At 35.0% G+C, this 27,778-nt stretch overlaps 2 protein-coding genes across 13 annotated transcripts; both read right to left on the bottom strand.

Annotated features, from left to right (window-relative positions):
* Positions 1-571: 571 nt before the first annotated feature.
* On the bottom strand, positions 572-16,535 carry LOC112467852 (protein ECT2-like). Of its 8 annotated transcripts, none has more exons than XR_003042333.1 (17): positions 15,989-16,535; positions 14,479-14,689; positions 13,921-14,059; positions 13,622-13,831; positions 13,081-13,227; positions 11,783-12,967; positions 10,634-10,768; positions 10,351-10,558; positions 9,811-9,926; positions 9,334-9,733; positions 8,800-9,237; positions 8,571-8,725; positions 8,066-8,151; positions 6,523-6,615; positions 5,172-5,346; positions 4,004-4,203; positions 572-3,162 (listed from the first exon to the last, which is right to left on the bottom strand). XR_003042333.1 is itself a non-coding variant. In XM_025036723.1 (17 exons), the coding sequence occupies exons 1-16, from the start codon at positions 16,047-16,049 to the stop codon at positions 4,611-4,613; spliced, it is 3,780 nt and encodes a 1,259-aa protein (XP_024892491.1). In that variant the 5' UTR covers positions 16,050-16,535; the 3' UTR covers positions 4,119-4,203; positions 4,602-4,610. The 8 variants fall into 8 exon arrangements, 7 of the variants coding, with proteins under 7 accessions (XP_024892490.1, XP_024892489.1, XP_024892492.1 ...); XM_025036723.1 differs by lacking the exon at positions 572-3,162 and adding an exon at positions 4,602-4,631 and having other exon boundaries at positions 4,119-4,203; XM_025036722.1 differs by lacking the exon at positions 572-3,162 and having other exon boundaries at positions 3,258-4,203; positions 6,577-6,615.
* A 1,685-nt stretch (positions 16,536-18,220) lies between these two features.
* Positions 18,221-27,538, bottom strand: LOC112467863 (choline-phosphate cytidylyltransferase A-like). 5 transcript variants are annotated; one of them, XM_025036743.1, is made up of 10 exons: positions 23,598-23,864; positions 22,917-23,070; positions 21,891-21,974; positions 21,448-21,556; positions 21,244-21,360; positions 20,932-21,083; positions 20,624-20,845; positions 20,291-20,458; positions 19,188-19,309; positions 18,221-19,084 (listed from the first exon to the last, which is right to left on the bottom strand). In XM_025036743.1, the coding sequence occupies exons 2-10, from the start codon at positions 23,025-23,027 to the stop codon at positions 18,982-18,984; spliced, it is 1,188 nt and encodes a 395-aa protein (XP_024892511.1). In that variant the 5' UTR covers positions 23,028-23,070; positions 23,598-23,864; the 3' UTR covers positions 18,221-18,981. The 5 variants fall into 5 exon arrangements, with proteins under 5 accessions (XP_024892511.1, XP_024892508.1, XP_024892510.1 ...); XM_025036740.1 differs by lacking the exon at positions 23,598-23,864 and adding an exon at positions 27,178-27,538 and having other exon boundaries at positions 18,982-19,084; XM_025036742.1 differs by lacking the exon at positions 23,598-23,864 and adding an exon at positions 23,308-23,399 and having other exon boundaries at positions 18,982-19,084.
* Between the last annotated feature and the right edge of the window lie 240 nt (positions 27,539-27,778).

Raw genomic sequence — 27,778 nt, forward strand, 5'->3', positions numbered from 1 at the left:
GCATAATATACATATTCTGATAAAATTATTAATTATACGCTCCTCGAGATTAAAAAAGTTTCTAATATTAACTGCTCTTCACTATTATTATCTGCACGAGTTCGGAAAAGGTGAATGAGTAAAGAAACAATAGTTTAGGTTTACATAATATATGTTAAATTTATACATTCAATTACAGTATTAATAATGTATAAATAATAACTGCGCGAGAATCGTAAGACGATATATAATCTTAGGCATATAGTAAAAAATGTTCTCTACATTACATTAGTTTTTGAGATATTTAACTTTAATTATTTACAATGCACCTAAATCAAGGACACTTGTTTTGGCATATCACCATGCGATTCTTATATTACTTTCTGCAATAAAGAAAAAGGAAATTTTTCTTTATAGAAATAAATCGATTGCGCATGAAGCGTGGTCGACGCGTTCCGATGCAGTTGACCCGCCAATTTTTTTTTCCATTTTTTTTAAATATTTTTACAGGAGATTGGAAAATACGCACAAGACAGGTGTCCGAGTATAGATATTCCGAACTTTCTACGTGTCACAAGAACTTTCTACGACTCGCAAGAATAGTAGTAGCATATCTTATATCGATCCTTACGTTGAAAAATTGCAGCAATTATTATAAGATTTAATTTTTATATTATGTCAAACCATCTACGCGATACCAGATTAATTAACGGAAACTGATATGTGTAGAAATTTTATTTTTTCCCCGCGATTCGTACCACTATTCTACTTAGCGGCTCTTATATAATAATAATATTATTATTATAAATAGGTAGCGTGCTTATTTCGAGCATGCACGCGAATGGCATTTGAAAGAAGCACGTTTTCGTTATTACGGGATAACAATTCGTTATTAGAAAGTATAAGGTACCATATCTCTCACTGGTTTGAAATAAGACAGAGCGCAGTACGCAAAGTCGGAATTCTTAATAAATAGTCTAAATTAGGAGGCACAAAATATTAGAGAATACAAGAGACGAAATCAAGAGAAAGGATACGTCTCCAATTTATCTCTTTCGCGAATCAGGCACATATACAAAGTACATTTCATCATACAATACAAGTTTTATTCGTACTCGTTGTCATACTCAAGGCACTAATTATATTTATCATAAGATGACAAGAGAGAATATAATCGGTAATATAAAACTGTATAATTCTTATAAGCAGTGATCGAATTACTTTCTTCCACTTTCTCTGCAGCCTTTTGCGATTCGCGCTGGTTTTCTTTAATCAATCAATATATACATGCTATGGATAAAAACCTATATCGATACCATATTGTCGGATTTTTGTGACTCACATGCGGTAATGCTTGTAAAAAATGTCGCTCATACGTAATATAAAATATTAAAGCTTTAATCCTCGCTCAGCATTTTATTTAATTACTTTAGAAGTGGCACTGGTATCATTCTGTAAAAACAGGAGAACCGTATTATATTGATTGAGTCAAGGCTAGGAAAGATCGCAAGAGAAGAAATCATTCTGAGCCTACAAGATTTTCTGCCAAGTACATTTACTAATCAATTATTCTGCAATTAAACTAAATATTTATTCTTCCTTTTATCTCGTCTTAACGATTAGAAAATAAACTTTAGTTAGGCTTCGAATAATGAACCATCAAGAAAATGCTAATACGTAGAGCTGGAATATTACAATCATGGCCGAACGAAACACTTAGGAATATTCGCGTTATAACACAATAGCGAATACGTGTGGACGCATTCGTGAAACAATCTTACACATATATAGCCTGTCTTCAATTTTTACAAACATAGTTACAATGGCAAGATGTTGCTGTAGGCAACGCAAGTTCTGCAACGTTAATAATTAAACTATTAATGTTGCATGAAATCAAATATAACGAAATATGTGTAAAAAATAAAATACTCTTTATAGAGCGTTGAAAATTTGAAGAATTATGATGATGTATGTCTGCAATCCTTGAATTAATATTTATCAAATCATGCATTAAATTTTCAAAAGGAGCCTATCAGTCGTGATTGTTTTCGCTGTTCGCCGATATACTTGGTACATATCGTAATTATTTTTCACGTATAATTTTATTTACATGTTTCTCCAGTCAATTGCTTAATTATAGCTGAATTATAGTCGATAATATTTTAGAATATGTAATTAGAAAAATTTCACAAACTAAGCATCAAAATGAATAATTAATGCTATAAAGAAAGCAAATTGTCGAGAGCCTGTTACTTTTATGTGTGTATTAATTACATAAAGGAGAATTTATGCAATAAAATTATGCCCGTGGATTAAACAAATAAATTGAAGACTAAGTAATGAAGAATTTGCATTTAGATATTTATACAATAGAAATAAATAATCATCAAATAAAGCACCGAAAGTTCCAAGACAATATATTGTTTGCATATTACTTAAAGATTATTATTGATTATGTTTAGTGCATTATTATTTTCTCTATCATATATATATCTTACCATTATGTAATTAACTATACAGAAAAAAGCAATATGTTTCTCGTTGTTTAAATCCTTATTTCCGATATTTTTAATATTGGCAATTCTTCATTTTTTCTTCATACAATCAATTATGCAGAATTATGAAAAAAGTACAAAGATACAAAATTGTATAAACATTTATGAAATAGTACATATTTTCATTTTATGAATCTGTTCTCTTATTTCAATTCCATATTGATGTTAAAAAATTGTGGAATTTTTATTCTTTTGTGCGTTTGTCTTTAATAAATTTTGGACGTATAAAATATTAGTAAATTGCATTGTTTCTCCTCGTGATAAACCCAATCAAATCACAGGTCATTGAAATATAATATTATCTAAGCAAACCTATCAAACTCGTAACAATTGACAATATTTTTGTTATTAAGTATATTGGCTATATTGGCACATAGCAGGTATGCATTTTATCATTAGTGTTTAACAATAAATTTCATTTCTGAATATGAATATTTTTCACATATATGCCAGACTTTATTCCAAAAATTAATTTTATTTGAAATATGAATATTTTTAAGCCTTATTAAAAAATCTACAGCATCGGTATCTTCGTTGATAAATGATCAAAGTGAAATAAAGCTGCGTGTAAATTTTTTTTATATCTTAAAGATCAGACCTCCTCTGTATGATTCCCGCTGAACAAATTCTAATAAATAGAAAAACAGAAATGAAAAAAATAGTGAGTAAAATGTTGAAGTTGTAGAAAATTTTGATATGTCAAAAATATAAAAACTATTAGTCTTATTAGTTGGAGGACATGTTTATTTCATGCTGTGATGTTAACATATATATAAATTTAGCATATTTGCCGAATTCATTCTTAAACAAACAAATGCTTTGTCTGTCTATTTTTGGCATTGAGATTGCAAATGCAATAGGATAATATTAATTAATGAGACATTAAATGCTATTTTTTTTACAAATTATCGGTACATTTATTAAGAAAAGTTTTTGCACGTGCCTGCAGTGTCTATCAGTATAAGCCTGGCTTTGTTTGTCATTAAAATAGCGATTAGAAAAAATGTCTCCGAAACAATGTAATTTGAAGATATAGCTCTTAGGATAATTCAATTAACTCGACGCGAAGAGCGAGCTGTATTTATATAAAAAGATGATAATTCTTTATCGTATCTTATCGGCGAGTAAGTGTGGAAGGTAAGAAGGCATATACAATAATTACAAGAGATAATACATAAAATAAATAAAAGATGTTAATAATAGTAATGTAACAATCATAACTAGGCATTATTGGCACTAATAACAGTAATATCATTTTTATAATGATGTATCCGAGGATAAGGCGGCATTTTTCAGGAAATTGTACTGAACTCTATTATAAAAATAATAATGATGAGAAATGAAGTAATTATAATTATTTGAAATAGAACTGTGATGGTTAAAAATGTTACAGCACGTCTCGGGCTTTGCTCCGTTAAATATAATTAATGTCTTAATCACTATAGACGATATATATTAGTTTAACATACCACAGTGGGGTCTGTTAAAAATGCACGTCTCTTTGTAGAATACTAAATGACTGTAGCAAAAGAAAGCATGACTTCTTCCATACTAATTACAACCTTCGCAGCGAAGCCATACTGAGGGCTTTTCGAGTCGGCTGATCCGACATCGGCGCTACCAGAACATCCTCTCTATTTGGAGAACTCGAACCACCATTATCCAACTCCTGGAAAAAAATAAGACTTAATATATTTATTCTTTATTTTGAAAAAGTAGCAATAAAAACTTTGACATTTAAATTTTATTTTGGAATAAAATAAAAGAATATTTGAAGTTTTAGTCGATAACAAATTAATAACATGTTGAATTATACTAATTTATGCATCGATAGATTAAAAATAGTATAGAAAATAATGTGATAATTTAGTAAGGTAGGATTATAAATATGAGATGAAGAGAAGAAAAAGAAAATAGAACCTGCCACATAAAATGTAATTGCAATATAGTTATTAATTACGTTTCTTAGTTTTATTTTATATTATCCTACAGTCTGTGATAAATTTTGTGGAAGGAAAACCTCAATTCTCTTAATTAAACAAGTCGAATTCAATATAACGTACTTACATGAAATCCTTAATATAGTTCATCCATTGACTTTAATTCGGCATGAAAGTTTATTATAATTATTAATATACTCTTTTTTCATGAAAATAATATAATAATAAAAATAAACTGCACAAGCAAAAGTAGTAATGTAAAATAAAGTAAAAGTTCAGAACATATAAATAAAAAACAAAAGATATTGCTCTTAATAGAACAGAAAAAAATATATTTTGCAATAAAAATATTGTATAATTGATATAAGGATTTAAAATATTTAACGTAAATTATTATGATTATTTCAAAAATATAAAAATGTTATAATAAAAAGTAATATTTTAACACAAAAGTTTATTTAATATAACAAAAAGCAAATATTTAAAAAAATTACAAGTATAATTTAACTTAGTTTCCTTTACAGTCCGTCCCATATATGTAAGGTACATGTATTAAAAAATAAGATTAGTGTAAGAAATAACAGCTACTTAGTCACATACATGGTAGATGTAAAGCAAAAGAAGAAAAGCAAAAGAAAAGAAAAAAAAGGAAAGAATAAACAGAAGAAAATATATATAAAAAAGATTGTCAACTAACGCTGATGTTGTTGCAACTTCCTAGCCGCATCTGAGCTATTTGTTGGTTTGTGGGAGGAAGATTTTGTGCTACTCCAAATGGGGACATAATTGTAGACATCGCTCTATTTAGTTTGCTTGGCGTTTTATTGAAACTAAACGCTCGACCAACTCTCGCTCTTGTACGAGATGCAAACCTAGAGAAAAATATGACTTGAAAATTTTTTATCTATTTATAGAGATTATTAAAATAAAACATTAAAATTTTTTTTCCTCCGTTCGAGTTAATAATTTTAACTTTTGCATATAATTTAAAATGACATTTGATTATACGATAATAAAGTTTATTTCGCCCGGAGGAAAAAAAGTTTGCGGACAAACAGAGAAACCTGCGTTATAAATCCACAAAGACATTGTCATATTACGAAAATTAGTTCAAGCAACAGACTCTCATCTGCTATGATACAAAGAAAATATAAGATATACATGCAGAGTTTTCAAGACAATATAATAAAATTTAATTCAATTCATTCAATCACACACGTAGCAATTAGAGACAATGAAAATTGCACCATGGCTGCATATTAAAAGAAATTAATACGAAAAAGAGAAAAATTTACATTAACGTATATTTTCTTGTATTTTTCTTTACGCATATAGACACACACAATTTATGTAAAACTATTCCTCAAAAATTATGTACATATAAGTAAGAAATAAAATCAAGCAGTAAACATTGTTAATATTAGTTTTCAAGGCAAAATAAGCAATCAAATTGCAAATTAAATCGTAATGCAGAATAATGTTTATCCATGTCAATTATAATTAATTAATTAATTCAAATCCCAATAAGTTAAAAACATATATATATATATATATATTTCAATATGTGAAAAATATACAACACCTAATTCTTGTTTAAAGAAGAAATATAATAAAAAGCTTTTATTAAAGCTTATAATTATGTTACATTATGCTTGAATTGGCTGAGGAATTATTTCTGACTAAAATTATATCTACTCATCACAACACAAAACAGAATCTTAAAGCAAAAATTTTCAGTAGCGTAATTACACATTTTCAGCGTTTTAACCAAAAGAATTAAAAAGGCCGTTTTTTTCTATTCTATCTCTGCAAGACTACAAATGTTTAAAAATGTTTAATTTTTTATCTAAACATTCATTTAATTCACAAAATTTTAGATATTTTAGTTTATATATAAATAAGTTAATTCTTTTAATTATTTTTAAATCTACTAATATAACGAGCTATTAAGTATCGTTTTCTCGCGCTTAATAATTATGCCACTGAGTAAGGGACTGAGAATAAAAAGCGAGTAAAAAAATATAATCAGCCTTGGTGCGAAAACTGACGGTAGTGGGACATGTAACGTGGTTTCACACATGCTATTGAGTAGGAAGACATACGGGTCCATATACTCCAGGTAAAAATTATGAAATAGGCTCCTGTAACCAAACGGGTTGCTCTATTATTCCTTTACATCATGCAATACAGTAGAATATGTACACTAATCAGAGACCCGGATCGAAAAGATGTTTCAGTTCGTTCTTGACCACTAAAGAAAACCGAAACCGTTACGGTCTTTTTCGGTTATAGTTACTCGCGTGGAGGGGAAGAGGTTTAAAATATTTTTTTTTCTACATTAATTGTATGTGCGTGCGTGTGCGTGTGTGTGGAGAAAAAAATAAAGAAATATTATTTGTTGTCAAAATAAAATAATAATAAATGTAGAAAAATTTATATGTTTTTATAATAAAAAATAAGAAAAAAATAATACCCAAAGTATTCAAATAATAAAACTCTTTTGTGTATGTGTGCACGAGTTAAAATCGTCGCAATTGCGACGATGATGTGAATTCGATTAGTTTCTCACCTAAGTAATTTTTTCTTCATTTTCCGGAAAAATAATTTTTTTTTTTTCTCTCTTGGTCGATGAAAAATTGGTATTCTTTCTCTTCGGGGGGGAAAAAAAACTGAAGCAACAACGTAAATAGATAAAATAATAAAAATAATAAAAAAATATATATATAAATATATAAATTAAGGACCGGCAAAAAAAAACCGGGGAAAAAAAAACTTAAAATAATTTTATTGGTTCGGTTATGATCGGTGTTATAAACTTTGTAGTAATTGATACTATTTACGGTTTCAGTTCAGCTAAAAAAAAGGTTATGGGACAGTTTTCGGTTTCGATTCCGGTTCTGTCCGGGTCCCTGACACTAATGCACATATAAATCTTTTGATTGTGCCTTGTAGAAATATGTCAGTGCCATTTATAATTAGATCGTTCGAATATTAACGACATACTCATAAATTTGTCGTTTAACAAATAATCTATTCGTTTTATCTGAATACAATGGCAGATTAAAATTCTAATTACAATAAGTACTAGTTACATATATACTATCAACATTTTTAGTCATTGATAATTAAATAATAATATTTTTATTTAATCATCACATTATCTTTTCATCCAAAATATTCGTTGAACAAAAAATTTAGAATTTCCATTAATATCCGGACAACCTTGTATATCCATAGAATTAAACTCCTTTCTGTCAATACGTGATTTAATAATAGAATCATCTAACTACAAATAGTAGAACAAAAGAAAGAAGTCAGTTCTCACACCTTTCATTTGACATGTGATCTAGTAATAGAATCATCTAACTACAAATAATAGAACAAAAGAAAGAAGTCAGTTCTTAGGTCTTACACCTTTTATAATATTTGACAAATATATCCCGTAAGAAACAAAATTTCTATATATAATATTTTACTACTCATCCTAATATGTGAAGATTAGTTTACTATTATTTATTTACAATATACTTAAAATATTAAGGTAATGAAGAAAAGAGCATGATTCTAGTTTCAAACCACAAATATACTCACTTAATTGTTTTCTTTAATGTTCCTGATGCCACATCGCTAGTACCAACTTCAAGTTGATGCGAATCATATCTAATGAGCAACATATCCTGATGAACAAAAAATAAAAAGGATAACATACATTAATTATAGTATGACATTTAAATCAAAATTATTCGTCACAGCCTGCCAGTAGATATAAGAAATTGCAGCAGATTGACATCAAGTGCATTTGCATTGAGTTCGCTTATGTTATGCTGGCAGAGCTAAGACATGATGCAATATTGATGACATAAACCGAGTAAGATTCATCAAAGGTAAAGTGAGAAACTTTGCTACATTTCTGCCAACATTCTATCAACAGCATTACATATGACAAACTCTGCATCAAATTTCTAGCTTTTCTGCCAACAAAATTTCCAGAAAACAATTTACGAAATCTGTTCTCGAGAAAGACAGAAAATGTTTTTGATTGTTTGAGGATTTATATATGAAGCGAGCATCAAATCACAAATAATATATAACTTACAGCATCAGCTATACGAGCAGCAAGAGCCATTTGCCTGCATAATGTCTGTAGATAATTCGTTTTGTTTACTTCCTCGTCAGTAATTATAAACGAAAAGAATTTTTCCTTCTGATCCTGAGTGCTTCGTACCACAAGTGCAAATACTTTATGACATTCTGAAAAAATCGCACGATTAGCTAGAATTTTTATGAAAAGTGCGTTTTACATATACGTAGCAATATTTACGTACCGTCAGTTTCTCGTATATCGACGACTTTTTTGATAGTACTTAATGACAACATTTTGATATGCTTATATTTTAATTTATTTGATTTATTTGATTGCAAACCATTTATAGTATTAGGACTCTTTACCGAGTTAAAAGCTTTCGATCTTTTCTTGCATACTTCGAGAGTATCGGTAAACAGAAACAATACTAAATGATCCCCTCGTCCACTAAGACCTTCCGTAACTTCCATTACATCACATTTACTGATAAATGACCTATTCGAGGAAACTAAATTCGCCGGGCAATTATCAATCTCTTCAAAGACTTTAAACATTGCGACCTGCCGTTCCGTTTTCCTTTTGTCCTCGTTTATATACGTTATTGCTTTCTTAATACAGCTAATAGAAGCTTCGAGCGCGCTATAGTCTGGATTACTTTTGTCCGTGTGCTTAAGAATATCTGTATAGGAAATAAAAGCATTTTTTTTGCTAGCGTCCAAAAATTTATACAAACAAAAGCAAATCATTAACATTGTTTGAAAGTAATTAATCTTACCGCTTAATAATAAACTAATACTGGGTAACCTTTGTATTGGTTTAATTAACAGCTCCTCTAAGCTTTGTCTACCGCACTCCGGCATTGTCTGGCAATTTTTTAAAAAGGCGTGGAATCTTGGCTTAGTTTGATCACATTCTTTCAACATTTGCTTTGTATTCTCGAAAAAGTTAACATATGGAGAATACGCTTTAACTAAATCTGGTTCAAACTTTAGAAATATTTCGCCAATACTGATATCCTCTGTCCAGTGAGAAGCACTACAATGTAATGCCTCCAACAATTGTTTGTGAATATCATAAATGGGTGGGAAATTATTAAATATAATTTTTACTTCTGTACTATTTAGCAACTCTTTCCCACTTTTGCCTATGAGATTTTCCAGTGGCAATTTGAATAACTGTAACCGTAAAATGTATATAAATCGTTAAAAATTATTAAAAAATATGAAACATTTAACGCATAGTAAATACTCACCGTCATAATTGTTTTGAGGATACCGACGTAATTGCCCTCCGTCTCTACTAGTTCAAGAAAAACTTTATGTCGTTGCGACAAGTTTTCTTGAACATAAGTAATAATCGGCAAATGTTCTGTAACAATATCAATCTGAATTAGAAATAAATAATTTTTATACAATCTTTCCTTTCATCTTACGAGTTCAATGATCAAGTAAAAGCATGTACTGTTTTAAGCATTAATTTTTGTAATAATCTGACATTAAACTTTTTATATGTGTTATGCTAAGCATTCTTGTTTTGTTTTTTAAGAAAAAAAAACGAGAATTTAATTAATACAAAAATATATCAGAACTTGTTGCCATATTTGTTCCATTTAATGAACTAAAGAAAAGGAAAAGACTGAATACAGACTGTGATTTATTAATATCAAAGTGTACTTTTGTTAACTTTATTACAAGCGTTAATTGACATATATATTTAAAATGTTATTACGATATTATATTTTATACAAAATCAAATATGTGTAAAATTATAAAAAGTAACATTAGATACATACCGTCCAGCAACTGTTTATCCGGACTTGTTGTGCAGTCCAGAAAGCTTCCACTGACACTGGTGGCTGGGGAATCCGCTCCGTTTTGTAATAAATTAGATAATGGACCATCTAACCAACAGGGGTGCTTTGCCAATGTCACATTCTGCGGTACGAGCTGTTGACTGTCTCGTCTACCCGTCGCAGTAGGGGACAGAACTTTTTCTAGATACTAAACAACATACAATTTTAGATACCACACAAACAGTAATTAGAATATTTAAAGAATTTATTATTATAAACTTACATGTTCGAATAGATACTCTTTCTCATCAGCGGCTGCCTCATTTTGTACAGATGTCCAAAACCATCCAGTTTTGACTATGAAAGCAGACACTGAAACTAAATTTGGACGAACATTTACGCTGGACTCATCTACGACCTGTAATAAAAAAATTTCGATTTTATTAAGGATGCCTATGTATGTAACTGACCTCAGTCTCTACTAATTCATGAAAAACTTTATGACGTCACGATAAGTTTTTTTTTTTATCTATCGGTAAATATTCTGTATCAACAGCTTCCACCTCAGGAATATCTGATAGTTAACAAATATAATAAAACATCGACATTATTATATTTCATTATAGTGAACCATTTATAGTCATGTTATTTACCACTTTTCCTCTTATGCGATCTCCCATTATTTCATATTTGTGTAACCAGGAATAGAGTTAGTGAGAAATATACTTTCAAAAGTGATAAATAATACTGACTATTATAATTTTCATTATATCACAGTAAACAACAGAATCACAGGACAATTACATAATTACACACAATTTTATACAATACTTCTATAGCACGATACACATACTAAATTCTCAAAAGACAATATCATATAATTAATGTAATCTCTCTTTAGTCGTTTTGCTCGATTTTGAATCTCGTGACCTCTTCTGCATGTATCTGTGGATCAGATATGTAGGACCTACAATTTAACGCCGATTCCGAACGGCTATAGAGGGGTATTCATGACGAGATACTCAGTGGTTAACTCTTCCTTTCGAGAAGATGGCGATCAAATAAAAACAGTTTTTATTGTTGGATTGACCCGGATCTTTGGTACATAAACCAGCGCACAACTCTCTGTCATGATCGACTACCACATCTCACCACCACCACCACCATCATGTATATACCATATACATTAATATTTTAATATTTTTAAACAAATATAAATTCTAGATAAATATACAGGACGTTCACATAGAAACGAGCAAATTGTCTGTGTTACCAAGATGAATGTTTAACCCATGTATTATACTAGTACCATCTTTTGCTCATCCGCTTCTCCTTAACATTACGTATAACTAAAGCCACGTAAAATTATTTTACTTCACATGAAAAATTACCAAACCCCGTAACATTAAAAAAAAAGAAAGAAAGAAAGTACCGTGAGTAATGATTTATCCTTCACTGCCTTCAAATCTGTGCACTCAGTTTTCATGTCATGTGATGCAGATGATACATTGTTACTTTTGCCATCAAATATAGAAGTGTTTCGTAAGCTGTGTTTACTATTTGAAATTTTTGTAGGCACTGGGAAAGATTTGGATAAAAATGTGTATTTCTTTTTAAAAAGGTTTTTCTCGGGTGGACAATAGTATGAACTGATGGAAGTATCTTGCTTATTGTCAGAAAATATTGGACAGAAAGAAAAGTGGCTGATCTTTGAGAAAAAAGATGTATTAGATTTAGACAAATGCTTATTCCTTTCATCTAATGCCTTGTGTAAAAATGTGTCGCTATACTGTTCCTCGTTACGCTTTAATATATTCGGATACGAGAGCGTCTTTGTGAACTTATACTTTTCAAGCGTCGCCATTTTATGAACAAATGTGCAGGAATTAGTTTTTCTCCATTTTATATATCGTTTGGGAATTATTTTACTTTTCGATGTATTATTCTGCACGTAATGAACATTTTTACGATATTTTAAAGATAATGCATTATTGCTCGTTGGTGATATACAAAGATTAGATTCGTTATTTTTTTCATAAGATGGCGACGATTTATAATCATTTGATTTATCTGGAAAGTTTAACATAGTTTCACAAAGAGATACTTCGTTATCGAACAAAGAGCTTTCAGAAATACAGAATTTAACGTTCTTTTTGTTTATCATTGTCGACGTTGTTGGAATCGAATATTTATTCGACATAAAAACCGCAGAAGAACTAGATGATCTGGTCGTGTCTACGCCAGAATCACTTTGTTCCGTGAAAGAATGGAATAAGTTCTCAGATTTAATAATTGAATTTTGCAAATTAAAGCAGTTATCATTCATACTAATAGCAGAATCTACACTGACATTATATATAGAAACAAGATCGTTCCACTGGTCACTATGTTCTATATCGTTTGTACGTGAGATTAACGAATTGATTTTCGAGGAATAACTAGATATATTGCTATGATCAAATTTTGTTGTATTAAAAATCGTGTTCAAATAAGGATTATAGAAAGAAGAGGAAATTGGTTTAATATACGTTAAGGAAAGTGGACTATTGGATGTATTTTTAAGATATAAGTCCACATCGTTGGCTCTCTTGTGGAAAAGACCGGGTATATCTATCACCTAAAGCATGTGTATTTATGTAATATATAAGCTGTGTGATGTAACGTCGTGTGAACATATTTATATATAGAAAAGAATTTATGAATAATGTGAAAATTGTATCGTTTACTTACAACATGAGTGCAGCACGGATCGTCAATCTCAGTGGGTTCGCCACCCTGTTGCTCCAGAATCTCACACATATGTCTCTTCTCGTCGTCAGGAAAACCAGAGAAACATATTTTTGCACCATAAAATGGCTTCAGCTTATAAGCTGCTATCTGCAATTAGAATTAAATGTTTTTAAGAAAAAGGAAATTATCACGTTATTATTAGAGCCCGAATGAGAACACTTCGCTGCTTCGCTATCGCGCTAAGCGCTCCGAGATAACAACAGAGAGACAGAGAATGCAACGCAGATTCTGCATTACGATTGTTTGTTCACATACATACACACGCATATTTTCTCTATCTCTTTACTGCTATTTTCAGTGGTACTCAACAAACGACGTGCCGTGTTAGCGGCTTGAATTTATCAGAATTATACGTGCTAAACTTAACAAAATAATTATAAATATTACAAACTAATGTTATAATTATTTTATTCAATGAATTTTTTTCGCACATGAAACAAAGCCGTATTTTGGAATTACTTTCCTATATGATAACGCTCACCAAATTCTCGTCGTTCGCGTACTTGGAGATATCATCTTTAGCATTCCACAATGCTATCACCCAGTCTATCGACATGATAGGCAATCCAAATGTGTCAGCATATCTATACTTCTCTCCGCTGCAATGATTTGCAATAAGATGCGTCACTTTAATACCCATCTCCTTTCGGATGCTACCTCCCATATTAAGAATCATATTAGCTAACTTGCGCTGTTGAGAAATATATTATGTTACAAAAAAAAATATGAAATACACGTAAATCAATAGTATATCACAAAAATCATAAATAATGGACTGACCAGTTCATCCTCTCTAGACCGAAAGCCGCTAAACACCACAATTGTGCCTACCATAGCTTGCGTGTACATTGGTCTTTTAATACTGGGCAGAGGTTCTTTCTTCTCTGCCAGTTGTAGCAAAGCTGTAGGTCCCAGTACTCTAAAAGAAAAACGTAAGTCACGCGAATAACCTCTGCAACTTTTTTTTCTATATCAAAATTATATGCACAACCGTTTTATTTATTCTCGATATTAAAACTAATGAGTAAAACGAAAAATTGGGCTATGATAGTAAAACGCGATTTAATACAAACTATAAATCATACGTTTCGGATCTACTTTGTCATCTTCAGCGTTCCGGTGATAAATAAATTAAATCTTCTCAAGCTCTCCGAAAAGTATAACATGAGTATTTAAAAATTGAATGTGACAAAGCCAATGCAAATTTCGAGAGAAAAAAATCAGAAAAATTCCAACATTGTATTAAATTATTAAATAAATATTACACAACGCAAGTTCGCGTATAAATAACCGTGTTTTACACATTATTAAAAGTATAATGCACCATTATGTACAAACCTATGAGCACTCTTGCATAAAGCATCATATTCGGACCCTTCAAATTGTTTGAGTATGAAATAAGTATTGTAAGTAGTGTCCTCAACATGTTCCGTGCCGGTTTCAGACTTAAGTACAGGCACTTTGAATTGCTGAGCAGCAGCATTAAGCGCAGGATCATTGCAGGTTGCACCAACCAAGCATATCCTCTTCTTACGTGGTATTATTAAAGCTGATAAACAAATAAATTGCCTCGTTATCAAACTTTTTATCATTCGCGTGGCTTACGATGATCGTACATTGATTAAATTGTCAGAGGTATTAAGTTTGTTAAAGAGAACTTCCAACAGGCCAAGAAATACGTTTTAAACATTTCATTCTATAGCTTAACATTTAAAAATATGCAAAAATAATATATTATTTTACGAATACTATTTAAGTACGGTAATAATAATTGCAAAACAACGCTATTTGATCGAGAAGCGAGTAAGGGCGATAATTAGTTTATTTCTCGGTGATTAGGAATTTTTTATTCACACACGTGGGCCCGCATATTTTCGTTCGCCGATAAATCACTACGAATACCGGCCGTAAATTTCGACAGGCTATACAGCAGAAAGATTTGTTAGAAAACGCTATTTTTAGTCGTGTCAGAGCCGTTCTCCTGTAAAATTTAAACACTGTTATACAAAGTACACAGGCACTATCTCGTATCATAGGCAACGGGAAGTCGCGTATATACGTGTTAACGTATACATCTGTGCGCGTACGCACCATTCACGTGCTCGGCGTAAGATAATTAAACTCGCGAAAAGCCCGAAGGACAGAAAGAGAGGGACGGATACGCGCGAGAGAGAGAGAGAAAGAGAGAGAGATAGAAACAGAGGCCCGAGAGAGGGAGATAACCAGAGGCAGAAAACGGGGGACGGAGGACGGTCACGAATTATTGCGAGAGAAACAGCATTGTAATTCCCGAGGAGTATCCCGAGGCCTGAGGACACTCCTCTGAAATGTAATTTATTTTTTCAAGACTCCAACGGACAAGGGTTACAAAAGACTCTTTCTTTCTCTCCCCCTCCCGCGTCGTCCTCTTCTTTTTTCGGAGAAAAACAATGCCCGTTTGCCTGTTCGGCTCATTCCAGAAAGCTCGAAGGGTACCGTGACATTGCGCTTGGCTACCTGGCGAGGCGAACCGAGAATGAATTTCGCAAAGTTCGAAAGCGAAGAGAACGCGACACGGATCGGTCCGTTGGACAAGCGTGTATACAAGCCGGGCTTCTTCCGCTTTCACGAGGTTACCCCGTGAGCCGGGGTTCTCTCCGCTCTCGGAATGCCGAGAGATCGTCGCCGACGCGAAGTCGAGGATTTTTTAAATCGCGTGGAGATGCTCGCAGGACGGATGAGCGACGGGTGAGAAGAGCGGGCCCCGAAATCTCGGCGGCGAAAACGACGTCACCGTCCTCTCTCTCTCTTTCTCCGCTTTGACGGAGCGCCGCGGACGATTTAAGATTGACAGATCCGCGCTGCTTACTTTTGGTCGCCTCCGCACTATTTATATCGCCGATACTGCCGTGGACGCTACGCTCTTCCATCTTGGCCCCTCCGCGAAAAGGAAAAAAAAACGTTACAACATCGGCCCGAGTCTCACTCCTCCCGTGTATACGCGCAGATCTTGCCGAGCGTGTCCTCCCGTCTCCGACGTGCTACGACACTCGTCCCGGTCCCGGTCGTTGATCATTTAAAGCGCCGTCGCGCAGGCGACGAGCCGCCGCCGAGTCCACCGTACCACCCTCGTGTTCAACATGAACCTCACTCGCGCCGAACCGCGCACTTTCGCACTCCCGACGCTTCACGGCTGCTCGCGCTCACGTATCCCCCGAGTCCGGAAAACGGGATTTTCGCCTTTCCCGAAAATCGCACAGGCGCAACCCAGGCGGCGTCGACGACATCGACCAACAGCGCTGGGCAAGGCACGAACCGCCGCACGATTTGTGTGGCCTCGTCCTTCTTCCCTCCGCCGCACCGCGCGTACCGCGTACGTCCCGTGTGTGTTGTTCCCAACCCCACCACCGTGGCCGTTTTCGTTGAGATCTTGCCGAAACTCGCGTCGTCTCTTTCTCGCGCGCGCGCTACTCCACTCGCGCCTGCGCGCAGTCTTCCGTTTCCTCGATTTCCTGAGTTCCCTCCTCCCCGGCTAACGGCGAGACTCGATGTCTCGGCGCGAGTAGGGTCTGGGTTCTTTGTGATAATAATGATATAATTGCATTTTGAATCATCCCTTTGCTTTCTGCATTTTAAAGCAAAATAGGCGATTGGTTGTCGGAGAGAAAAGGAGGGAATGTAAAAACGGAGAACGAAGTTAGGATAGAGTTCCTAAAGTCAGAATTTGAATACCAATTCGTCATTTGCGGGCCAATTATGAAACGTTTTTCAAAAATGTTGGAGTCAATTTATTAATAAAAAATATATTTATTTCAATAATTTACATGTATAAAATTCAAACTCTTTTGAAGAACTCTAATTTATGTCTCAAACAGTGGCTAAATTTTCACCTTCGACCGTGAAAGCTAGGGAGTTTTATGTATGTAAGTATATGTACAGAGAGGTTTTCTCTCTGGCGGGACTCAATTGACTACGGCTGCGGTCAACGTGACGCTACAAATGCTTTGGAGCGTTCTTCTTCTTCTTCTTCTTCTTTCTTCATTAAAAGAAAAGAGAAGAGGAATGCTTCGAAGCATTTGTAGCGTCACGTTGACCGTAGCCTACGTCGTCAATTGATTTGAAATAAAAATATCTGATTGGTTGGTTCAGGGGAAAACTCCAGGCATCGGGGGCTGTGAGTGGCTGTGATCAATCACTGTGGTCAAACGACGGGACGGTCCCTTCTGCTTACCAGCGCGAATTCTGATTGTCTTCTGGCTTTCCTGCTTTCTGCTATTCTGCCAAGGTGTGAAGTTTTCCGAAGAGCGTGGTTCTCGAACGCAGCCCTGCTGAACGCGTCCATTATTTCATATGCTCAAAACGTGCGCGATCTAGGTATTCGCGACCAGTGTTGCGAATCGCGTCCGGTTTTTCGAGCATGCGCGGCGAATACAATAAAGTGAATGAAACACAATACGAAAAAAGGATGCACCGTTGATCGTACATACATAAAAAATTTTAAATTTAAGAAAATAATGAAAAATATTTATGTATAGATATATGTATACATAATCACATACATATAAATATAGGAAGTTTAATAATCTGTATTTAATAATAAAATTAAAGGTACACTGAAAGAGGAAAGAATGCTGAAATAATTTTAAATAAAACACATGATTCAAAATAAAATATTTTATTTGGCAGAAATATTAAGAATGCCAATATAGCTTTATTTTCTACAGGATGAGGAGCTAACCCATCTTTTAAAAATATTTTTATCTAGCCAGGCACTTAAAAATTCTCCGATTCTACGTTAATTCTTAATAGCTCTTTTACCTCTTAATAGCTCTTTTACAATAGATTCCATTGCGCATAAATATAAATAATTTGTATCTAACTTATTCTAAGCAAACAAGATGCATTATTTAAAATTCTAAGAAGAACAATTTCGAGAATTCAGAATTTTTATTAGGTGCATTATTTAAAACTCTAAGGACAATTTCGAGAATTCAGAATTTTAATTCATGAATATTAAGTCTGAAGAGAATATAATCGGGAGTATCAGGAACATATGATATTCAGAATATATGTATTACAATATTCTAAATAATCTAAATGCCTGATTTTCCAAATATTCATTTATTTGCAATACAAAATACAACAAAATTTTCCATTGTATGAGCCTAAAAGTATCTGTTTTGTACGTCTTGGTATTTACACAAAATATCCAAGTTACGTGGTTAAAGTAAAATTTAACTCGTAATATTAACTGCACTTGTTTGAATCAGATTATAATTGAATTTGCATATCCAAAGATAAAAGATAAATTATTTATGCAATTAACTAACATTGTTTTATAAAAACATTTCTGTACAAAATTAATCATAAAATAATAGTACATATTATTATCTTACATTAAATACAATTTTAGTGAATATTTCGTGCTCTCGAAATTATGGATACATATGTTTATCTTCAATTTTTAACTATGAGAAAGTATCAAATTAAAGATAAATAATGAATACATCATTAAGTAACATAGGAACTAAAATACGGTGTAACAGTATCTCAAAAACAATAACGTTAAAAAAACATTGAGTAGTACATGGCTCAGATAATCTACATGTATCACCTCTATTATCCTTTTTACGATCTATTTAATAAAATCTGCAAAAACACGCTAAACTCTCACATCACGACAGGCGATTTTGTTTAATGTATACTGCTAGCTAAATACCATAATATACAAAATCCGTAAAGCATAGCATCAGCAGTTCATGTAGTTGTATGAAAATACATCTAAACTTTTAAGGTAATAAATAAAAATTGCACGTTTGTTTTGGTCAGAGAGTATATATGCCTTTTTAATGTAATTAGTTATCATTTGGAGTGTAGATGTTCTTCTTCATCATCACTATAATCATCACTTAAATAATGATTATTTTGTGAAAACTCAAAGCGTCCCGTTTTCTTTGGTGGTGGACTGCAAGATGAAATACATAAAATAATTTCATACGTAGTTATACATACATACTCAGATACGCATGAGAGATGTTTCATAGAGAGAGTATATTCAAAAACCGTACCTTGTCTGGTCTTCATCGTTGTGGCTGCTGTTACTACTGCTTGGGCTGCTATCCCTTTTCGGACTTGCCGGTGGTGATAACGCTTGCATTAAACGACCTTTACTCTCATTCCAAATTGTTGACTGCAAATATAAATAAAAAAATTCCAATCCAAAATCTACAGAAAATAAATTTTGAAATTCTCTAACTTTTATTTAATTTACGTTTTGCAGACGATAATGGAAAATTTTCCCCGTGACTAATAATCTTAAGATTCCTGAACTACTTCTATCCTTGTTTAATGAGATTAGAAGCAAGAAACGTTGAGAATGTACAGCTGTTTATTAACTGTCAAGGGAAAGGGATAGACCTCGGAGTATTTTCAAAGTGTGCTGAAGTGGTATCTTATGCTTGCGTATCTTTTTATTTGGGAATTGCACGCAAGAATTCTCAGCGTTTCTCGCTTCTGACGTCATCAAATAAAGAGTGGCGAGTACCAGGAGCTTTAAATTTTAACATTTACGAGCAATGATTACAAGAGAGTTTATATTATTAAAAGCAACATAAATTTGGAAGTTTGGTTAACACAATATAAACCTGAATGCAAATTCAGGCCAACATAAAATAAATAAGTATTAATAAAAAGAATGCAGTTCAGAGAGAAAAGGGCGATTAAATGAAATAAATAATTCTGAATAAAAATACTGAATATATATTTTAATTATTTTGGTTAATATTGCAAGAGAGGAAAACAGGGAAAACGAAACGAAAAATGGACGCAAGAGCGCCTCAAAAGTGCTTCCTTGTAATAATACGTAGAAAGGACTTGTAAAGTGCACAAGTTTTAAATACATTTGACCATAAATGTTAGATATATGATATTTAAAAAACTTAAAAAAGTATAAGTACTTTTTAGAATAAGAACATTTATGGAAATTGTGAGCAAAATTCAAAATTCTAGGCTCCTTTATATATTTCCCTGATTTTTCTCGGTTTTCCTAGTTTTTCAGGTCTGTGGAAACCAATATATCTTCATACAATTCACTTTTTCTAGTTAGAGCATATTTAAAAGCATATTGAAAGTGCCCATATGTACGCACATGTACATATGAACGTATACATACCAATCTGCCTTCTCTTCCGAACAGCAAGAGGAAAGCATCGATAAAATCTCGAGATTTCTCTTCCCATTTGCTTATCATATCCATTCGTTTCTCGCCAATATTTTCCATTACTCGTTTCCCCTTATCTTTTAGGTCATCAAACTTGTTTTGTAGGCGAAATTTTTTCTCCTGTAAGATTCGTCTCATGAGCGTATTTGTTATAACTATTTTTTACATCTACTATCTTGTATCATTCTTCCAATATAATTACAAAGTAGTATTTTCTTTTTAATAATGTTTGTAACAATGTAAATGTGACAAACAAATATTACATAATAATTGATAATCACTTACATTGAGAAAAGACACATTAAGTTCCTTTGCGCTGTAGCCTCGTGCGAGATTTCTTCTGACGTATATGTCATAATCTTTTACTATCCTCGCAACTATATCCGACGTGGAAACACCTTCCGTTCTCTGTGTGGCTACAAACATGCCTTTAGCTTTCAATATAGCATAAACGTCCTCTCCATCATCCGTCATGTATGGTATATCATCATGAGCAACAAAGTCAATCTGTAAACATAGTTCATGTAATTTCTATATAAAATAAAATGCGCATTTTATTACACAAATTTAAAGGCATACAAATATGAACGTACCTTGTGCTTTTTTATAAATTCATCATCAAGCTCCCAAGGTGCATCTCGAACAACTTCATCTACGTATCTACAATGTTTAACAGCATCGTATCTTTCTAGGTCTGTCATTACAGTCCTTCCTTTTTTGCTATGTGTCAAATCATCGTTACAGACTGTAAAATAAAATTATGGAGTTGACATACTATAAGTATATTTATATTTTATTTTAATAGTAGAATAGTCGATGTAAAATAAATATTTTATGATTACAAGAAACATTTAAGATATAAGCATTAAATAACAAAGTTTTCTTAAGCAATTTTGCATAATTACCTCCAACAATAAGATAAACATTTGGAAAAATATTCTTTGCTTGTAAAAGTTGCCGTGCATGTCCTTGGTGAAAGAGATCATAAATACCATCGGCATAAACTCTAATTTTCCTAGGAACTAAAAAAGGATTATTTAAGTGATATATAGAAATAGGAAAATAAAATAATATTTAATATTTTTAATAAGGATCACGTTAAAACGTACCTTTACCACTTCTTGCTTGTTTTAAAGTAATTCGCGTGTTATAATCGCATGCATTTCTCTCCGCGATAGCATCTGGATCATCGCTGAAAGGTGCTTCTTTACAGATTGACTAGAATAAATAACAAGAGAATACATTAATGAGATGATAAATAATAATCCATATAAAAAAAAAAATTAGACTGTTGATATTTAAAGTATGCAAGTAATCACGTATATGTAATGTTAAAAAAAAATTCTTTTTCACGTTCTTAAATTTATATAGTCAGGACATATAATTAACGTGACACAATTTAAATTTTTATTTTAGGATTACACTATACTTATCATTATTTCTTCAATTTGTCATGTTATATAATAAATAACATTACTCTTATCTTTTGAATACATTATACGAAATAAAGAAAGAAATAAAGCAAGTATACTAAAAAAAGGTAAAAACTTACTAGAGATCTTTCCTGACAAACAGAAACTTGACCATTACAATCCTTCAAAAACGTTAAACCCGCACTGCTACTTTCGTTGTAATTCTGTTGGGATCCCCAAGTCATTGTTCTTTTAATACAATTCAGTTATATATATTTATAATAGAGATGTGATTTTTATTTTTCTAGCTCAAATATTGTAATTAGTATTTTATATTAAAAGCACTTGATAATTTAAAAATAAAGACCCTGCAGACCGCATTTAACCACTTTCAGATATTACATAACTACCGCATATATATATAAATAAAAAGTCGGATTGTACTCAATATGCTTAAATTCAATATATGCCAGGGTATGCTTCAATAGAAAGTTACTGGGCAAGACTAGCAGGCAATAAAGCATTTCCTCAGCTTTTATCACTATTGGATATGCCAATCTGGAATCACGCCAGACTTATTATCAGTTAAAAAGCAATATTACGTATTATCTGTAGACAACACTTTCCACGTTACAGATTAGCCCCTCCTCAGTATTGTATTTAATAACAGTAGACCCAACATACCCAGAGTTTATAAACGTAACACGTGTATTGCAAGTTACATATTTTTTAACGTTGTAGTCTTAACAAAACTGAATAATCAAATGAGATAAATATGTACATACGTGTACGTTAATGTATGCACGACATAAATATACATGTGTGCATGTTGAAAAGGTCATTTGTGTTACATTCATAAGTAGCGAAAATAGATCTCTTGGGAAATACGTGAGTCTTGCGTAAAATGCCTTGCCACGTGCCTACGTTTCCACGCCGAACCGATAGCGCCGACTTTTGCGTTTATTTGTTTGCACCGAGATTCCCTATCAATGATATTTGATATTTGTTCTTTTTCGAAGACCTTCCCGAACTGATGCACGTTAATGCAATAAATTGGAGTTGGACAAGTATATTTCGTTTCGCTCTAATTCTAATTTATTATTTATCGCACCAATGTGTGCAGCAGTTGAGGAAGTTCTTCATAAAGAAACAAACGGAATGCTTACAGGGTGAACCGGAGAGTCTTCCCTGGAGCAGGACGCTTTTTCTCCATTAACGCTGTTCTGATGGGACGCAGTAGTCAGCATAGTTTCCTCCCTGGTGCGCTTCCTGGACATTTTCTTACGTTTGCAATGGTGTTGCCATGCAGCCTCGATTTAACTGCAAACGAACAAGCACTTGGTTACTCCGATTGCCCACTGGCAAATTTACGGGATTCCGCGACGCGGGATGCGGGATCTATCGAACTACCGATACACAAATGCAAGGAGGAAAAGAAAGCTTCTCGAATCGAACAATCGCGACGGTTCCGCGACGAGCGGAACGTCCTCGCTGGAGGTCGAGATCGACTCCAGGGACCAGGGTTTAAGATAGAAGAAAAATTCCAAGGGTAATCACGCTATCGCGGACGCGATAGCGAGCGCGTAATCGGCGCGGCATCCTCGCGTCGGCGGACGTGGGCCTCGGGGGAACGCGGCTCTCGGAATCCGCGATTCGCCGGTTGACGTCACGGCGGTGCCGCGCCTGCGAGCGGCATGCCACGCACGCTCGGCCCGTCGCCGTCGGCCGCACGCGCGTCCCGTTGCAGAAGGAAACATCATTCGGAGCGCGACGCGATCGTCTCAGAGAGGAAGAAGGGCAAGAAGGGTCGGTCCTTGGGTGGTGCGTCGCTCGTGCTGGGCACTTACGCGTCGGCGGTGGACCCTTTTCGCGTAGACCCCGTTCGGCTATGGAAAAGAAAGGTTGGAAAGACGCTTCCACGTCGGCGATTCTCCTCGGCGCCCGGATGAGCGCGGTCGCGATCGAACGATTATAACGGAGTACGGACTACTGCGCGACGGAACTCGCGACGCAAACGCAACTTCGGTGGAAGCGTCCGCAACGTGTTCGTTGTTCGTGCGCGAGTCGCCTCGACAGCTGACCCAGCAGACGCTCGCCGCGATAGGTCTGCTGAATGGTCTGATTCCTTGCGTAGCTGCGCCCCTCGCACCTACTCATCTTCCCTCCTTCTCTCGCCCGTCGCTCTCGCCCGTACATCCGTCTCGTTTCGGGTGCGGGAAGAGTGCAACCTCTTTCGGGAGCCCTATAGGTCTAGAGACTAACGGCTTACGCGGGACGAATGACGAAAGTTGACGCGCGTCGTTGTTTGGAGTCGCTGAAACGGGTATTCGTATTTTGTATCGCGTGAAACATGTGCGCGAAGAAAAAAGTAACTGACCAATCGCACGTTCAACGAGCAGGGCACGCCGCGTCGCCGCGCTTGACGATTGGTGGATCTGAACTCGTGAACGGAGCGTTAGCTCCGTAGTCCGTTCTCCGTTTGGTAGAAGATTGACAAAACGGAAAATTTCCTTGGTTTTGATTATCATTCCATTAGTGAGTCAATCCGGGAAAATTGCGTGTTTATATACTGTTTATTATAACCCTTATAGAAATTTAATACTGTAAGTGATTTTTTGGCTAGTAATTAATCACTTAAAAACACTATTAAAAGCACTGTTAATAGTGCTTTTAATAGTGCTGTTAATAGTGCTTTTAATAGTGCTTTTAAATGATTAATCACTAGCCAAAAAATCACTTACAGTATTAAATTTCTATAAGGGAAGAAAGTATAGCATAGCTGGTCTATGTTATAAGTTAAATTTTCAAACTGGAGTAGAATGCATGGGTTGAACTGAATAAAAAAGTCCTCTTTTGCGATTATGGCGACAAGTAATTAATTATTAATTAGTAAAGATATGCGGGTCAGCGTGCGTTTGCGCAATTTGGCGAGGAGACAGCTCAGCGTTTAACATTTTGCTACGCGCGTGGCGAGTTGCGAGGCATTGCGACTTGGGAGGAGCGCTGTGTAAATAACAACGGCTATACTGAGCAACATTATTTGTGTATAGCTGTGTTGTTTACTTGTTTATAAAGCGCTCTTCTTTTCTGCTGGGAAAACTAGTGCAACACCGGTGCACCCTAGCTGCGTGCAATTTGATTGTTCTATTGACAAATATTTGTCAAATTTTAAACATTGAAAATATGTGAACTGATTTTCACTGTGCAACAATAAAATTGCACTCATTGTCAGTGTGCCACTAATTTTCCCAGTAGAAAACGCTATATAAAAATTGTATTTGCAGTTTTTGTTAAAATGGAATTTATTTGTTTTTCAACATATCAGGATTTAAACTGTATAATTGTTAAAGGGTCCATTATTATTAGTTCTTCAGATACAATGTTTAGAAAAAGTCATATTAGAAATAGAAATAATGTTCATATAGAAATAATGAACTTTAAATCTTGTTTTCTCTAAATTTATAATAATGGAGATACAATTCCTTTCCTCTAAGGCACAGATACGTATATATTGCATAACGTCGAAATTTCTTGGTGGGTTGGATAAAATTTCGAAAGCCGTAAGTTGGGGATTCTTGCGGTAGACAATGCACAATTCGAGATTCGCTATTTTGTTAATTGCATTGACTTATATAATAGTTAACCGATGTATGAGATTATAAGTCTGGCGCCAGCTTTGTGTTATGTTATTAGATATATATAGCTTCTAGAGAGAGATAAACTGAGAGATAAACTTCCAAGAAATATCCCGATAAATAAAGTGGTGAAATAAAATCTGTCTTTCTTTCTTTCATCACGGAGATATCTATATTAAAATTAAATTTCAAACTAAACTAAATTGAATTTAATAATATACATTAAATTTAAATTGAGATTGAATTAAAATTTAATTTAGTTTAGTTCAATTCTAATGTTCTAATTTCTTCAAATTTTATTAATACGATGGACGATATTTTTCAGTTGTGATAATAAAAATAGCACAACCGCCTAAAGCGCAAGAGATTTACCGAGCGAAAAGGTTCGCGTCGCGTTCTGAATCAACATCTATTTAGCAATCATGAGATTTTATGTCCGTTTCTACCAATGCCGATTAACTTTATATCTCGGTTTAACTTACTTTTTATCCTTTTCTAATTTTAAGAATTAGAAAAAGATAAAAAGCAAGTCAAATCGAGATAAAGTCAATCCTTATTGATAGAAATGGACATTAGTATAACAATTCCTTTTCCGGGAACAGAATCCACCTAATCTCTTTCGCGCAGGATTCGCAGAACGCGATCTCATTCGCTCGGCAAAAGAAAGAAAACGCAAAGCCGAAAGTTTTTTCAAAACTTATTTGCCATGCACATATATATTATATGCGAGCTCCTCCGCGCAACGCGTGATTTTGCGCGCATTGTGCGCATAATTTGTTTCGCCGTATATATTCGCGATCGCCGCGCTTGTCGCCGGCGATCTTCCTTCCGCTTTCTCTCTACATTCTTTCGTTTACGACACGTACCGTTACATTCCATCGACATTTCGCTGAATTAGCCCCGCGCTAATTAATACCGGACGCGCCCCGTTCAGCGAACAAAGAAAGTCAACAGAAGTCAATTTCAAACGTTTCGCAAACAAAACCGCTCCCGGCAGCTCCCGGCGTCTGCGTGGTGAAACGTCAGTGCAGCCGAACGTTTCGCTCCGCTCATTTCTCTCCTCCTTTCCTCATTTCAGTAAACACCAAATTAACATGCAATTAACATGCCAGTTATAATTTCCTAATCAACAATGTAAATACCTGTATTTTATAATGCATTATTTACATTGCTGAGTAGGAAATCATACCTAGCGTGTATGATCCCAGACGGCACAATGTCTTAAAGATAAAGACGTCCTGTTACGATTTTGGATATTGTGCTGTCTGAGGCTGCGGTCCACTTGACGCTATAAATGCTTTGAAGCGTTCTTCTTCTCCTTCTTTCTTCATTGAAAGAAAGGAGAAAAAGAATGCTTCGAAGCATTTGTAGCATCAAGTGGACCGCAGCCTGAGTTGCATGTCCCTCGGTGCGCGCTGGGATCCAACGTCCAACTGTATCCTAATTGTTTCACATTTCAAGCGCAGGAAATAGGCATAACGCGGCGCAGCTACAAGGAACAGAACTGTCATCGGCATACACGTGACAATGTTGCCCCGTGAGTCACGAACGGGTCACGAAGGAACCCGCTCTCGGCTCCCACGTCGCGTTGCATCGATCACGGGCGTACGTCCACCCTCGGACGCGCGCGTGACACGTCGCCGGGTCGCCGGAAGTACGACGGCACCACACGTATACCGCGTCGTGGGAGTCCCGCGCATCACCGGGATTCTCCGACGCCCTCATCGCGCGTCGCATTATTTATTTATCTTGAAATCTCGAAGATAAGCGCGACAATGTCAGAATGCCTTACCGTGGGTCACTCCGTGACGGCCGCGCGCATTCGTCCGGGTCCGGCGGCCTTCGAAATTTGCCGGGCGTCGCGACGACGGGGAGAGCGTGGGAGCGTCGACGCGCGATATCACGCAACCGAGCCTCCGTCTATAGCCCCACCGGGGAAGGGAGAAAGATTTCCGCGATTCTATAGTCGCGCGATTAGAGAGAGGCTTATCGCTCGGGCGCACGCGCACGCGTCCGATAATCCCGGATACGCGCGACGATCCTCCCGCGATATTTCGCGCTCTTTATTTTATCGACACCTCGCCGCGCACTGCGTCCGCTTTGGCCGCTTTAACGTACGCTTTATCGTCGCGGACACGTATGAGCGCGGCGGCCGCCGCGACGGAGCACGGAGCGGCGATAGTGCGGAGCGGAGCGGGCGCTATCCGCGTCCGCGACTCTCGGGCGAGAGGGCGACGATGACGTAATATCGGATGATCGCCGGCGTCATGTGCGCGCCCGGCCGCGTTCCGCATGCCGGCCTGCACGTATACATACGTCCACGCGCGCGCGGATGTGCGTACGTATGTATGTGGAATACGGCCCCGCAAAAAGCGGAGACAAAAAAAAAAAAG

Source organism: Temnothorax curvispinosus, unplaced genomic scaffold (genome assembly GCF_003070985.1).
Source record: "Temnothorax curvispinosus isolate PA1 unplaced genomic scaffold, ASM307098v1 QBEX01017838.1, whole genome shotgun sequence".
NCBI lineage: Eukaryota > Metazoa > Arthropoda > Insecta > Hymenoptera > Formicidae > Temnothorax > Temnothorax curvispinosus.

Bases quoted from the DNA above. Each gene is read 5' to 3' on its own strand.
- LOC112467852 (XM_025036721.1), bottom strand. From the start codon at position 16,049: ATGGAAGAGCGTAGCGTCCACGGCAGTATCGGCGATATAAATAGTGCG. The intron at 6,616-8,065 runs GTGAGTATATTT...GTTTGGTTACAG, and splicing joins ACATTAAAGAAAACAATTAA to GAGCCTATTTCATAATTTTT. The intron at 4,204-5,171 runs GTTAGTTGACAA...ATTTTTTTCCAG, and splicing joins GAAGTTGCAACAACATCAGC to GAGTTGGATAATGGTGGTTC.
- LOC112467863 (XM_025036743.1), bottom strand. From the start codon at position 23,027: ATGTCCAGGAAGCGCACCAGGGAGGAAACTATGCTGACTACTGCGTCC. The intron at 21,361-21,447 runs GTACGTTTTAAC...ATCCTTTTTTAG, and splicing joins ACAAGCAAGAAGTGGTAAAG to TTCCTAGGAAAATTAGAGTT. The intron at 19,310-20,290 runs GTATGTATACGT...TTATATTTGCAG, and splicing joins TCGGAAGAGAAGGCAGATTG to TCAACAATTTGGAATGAGAG.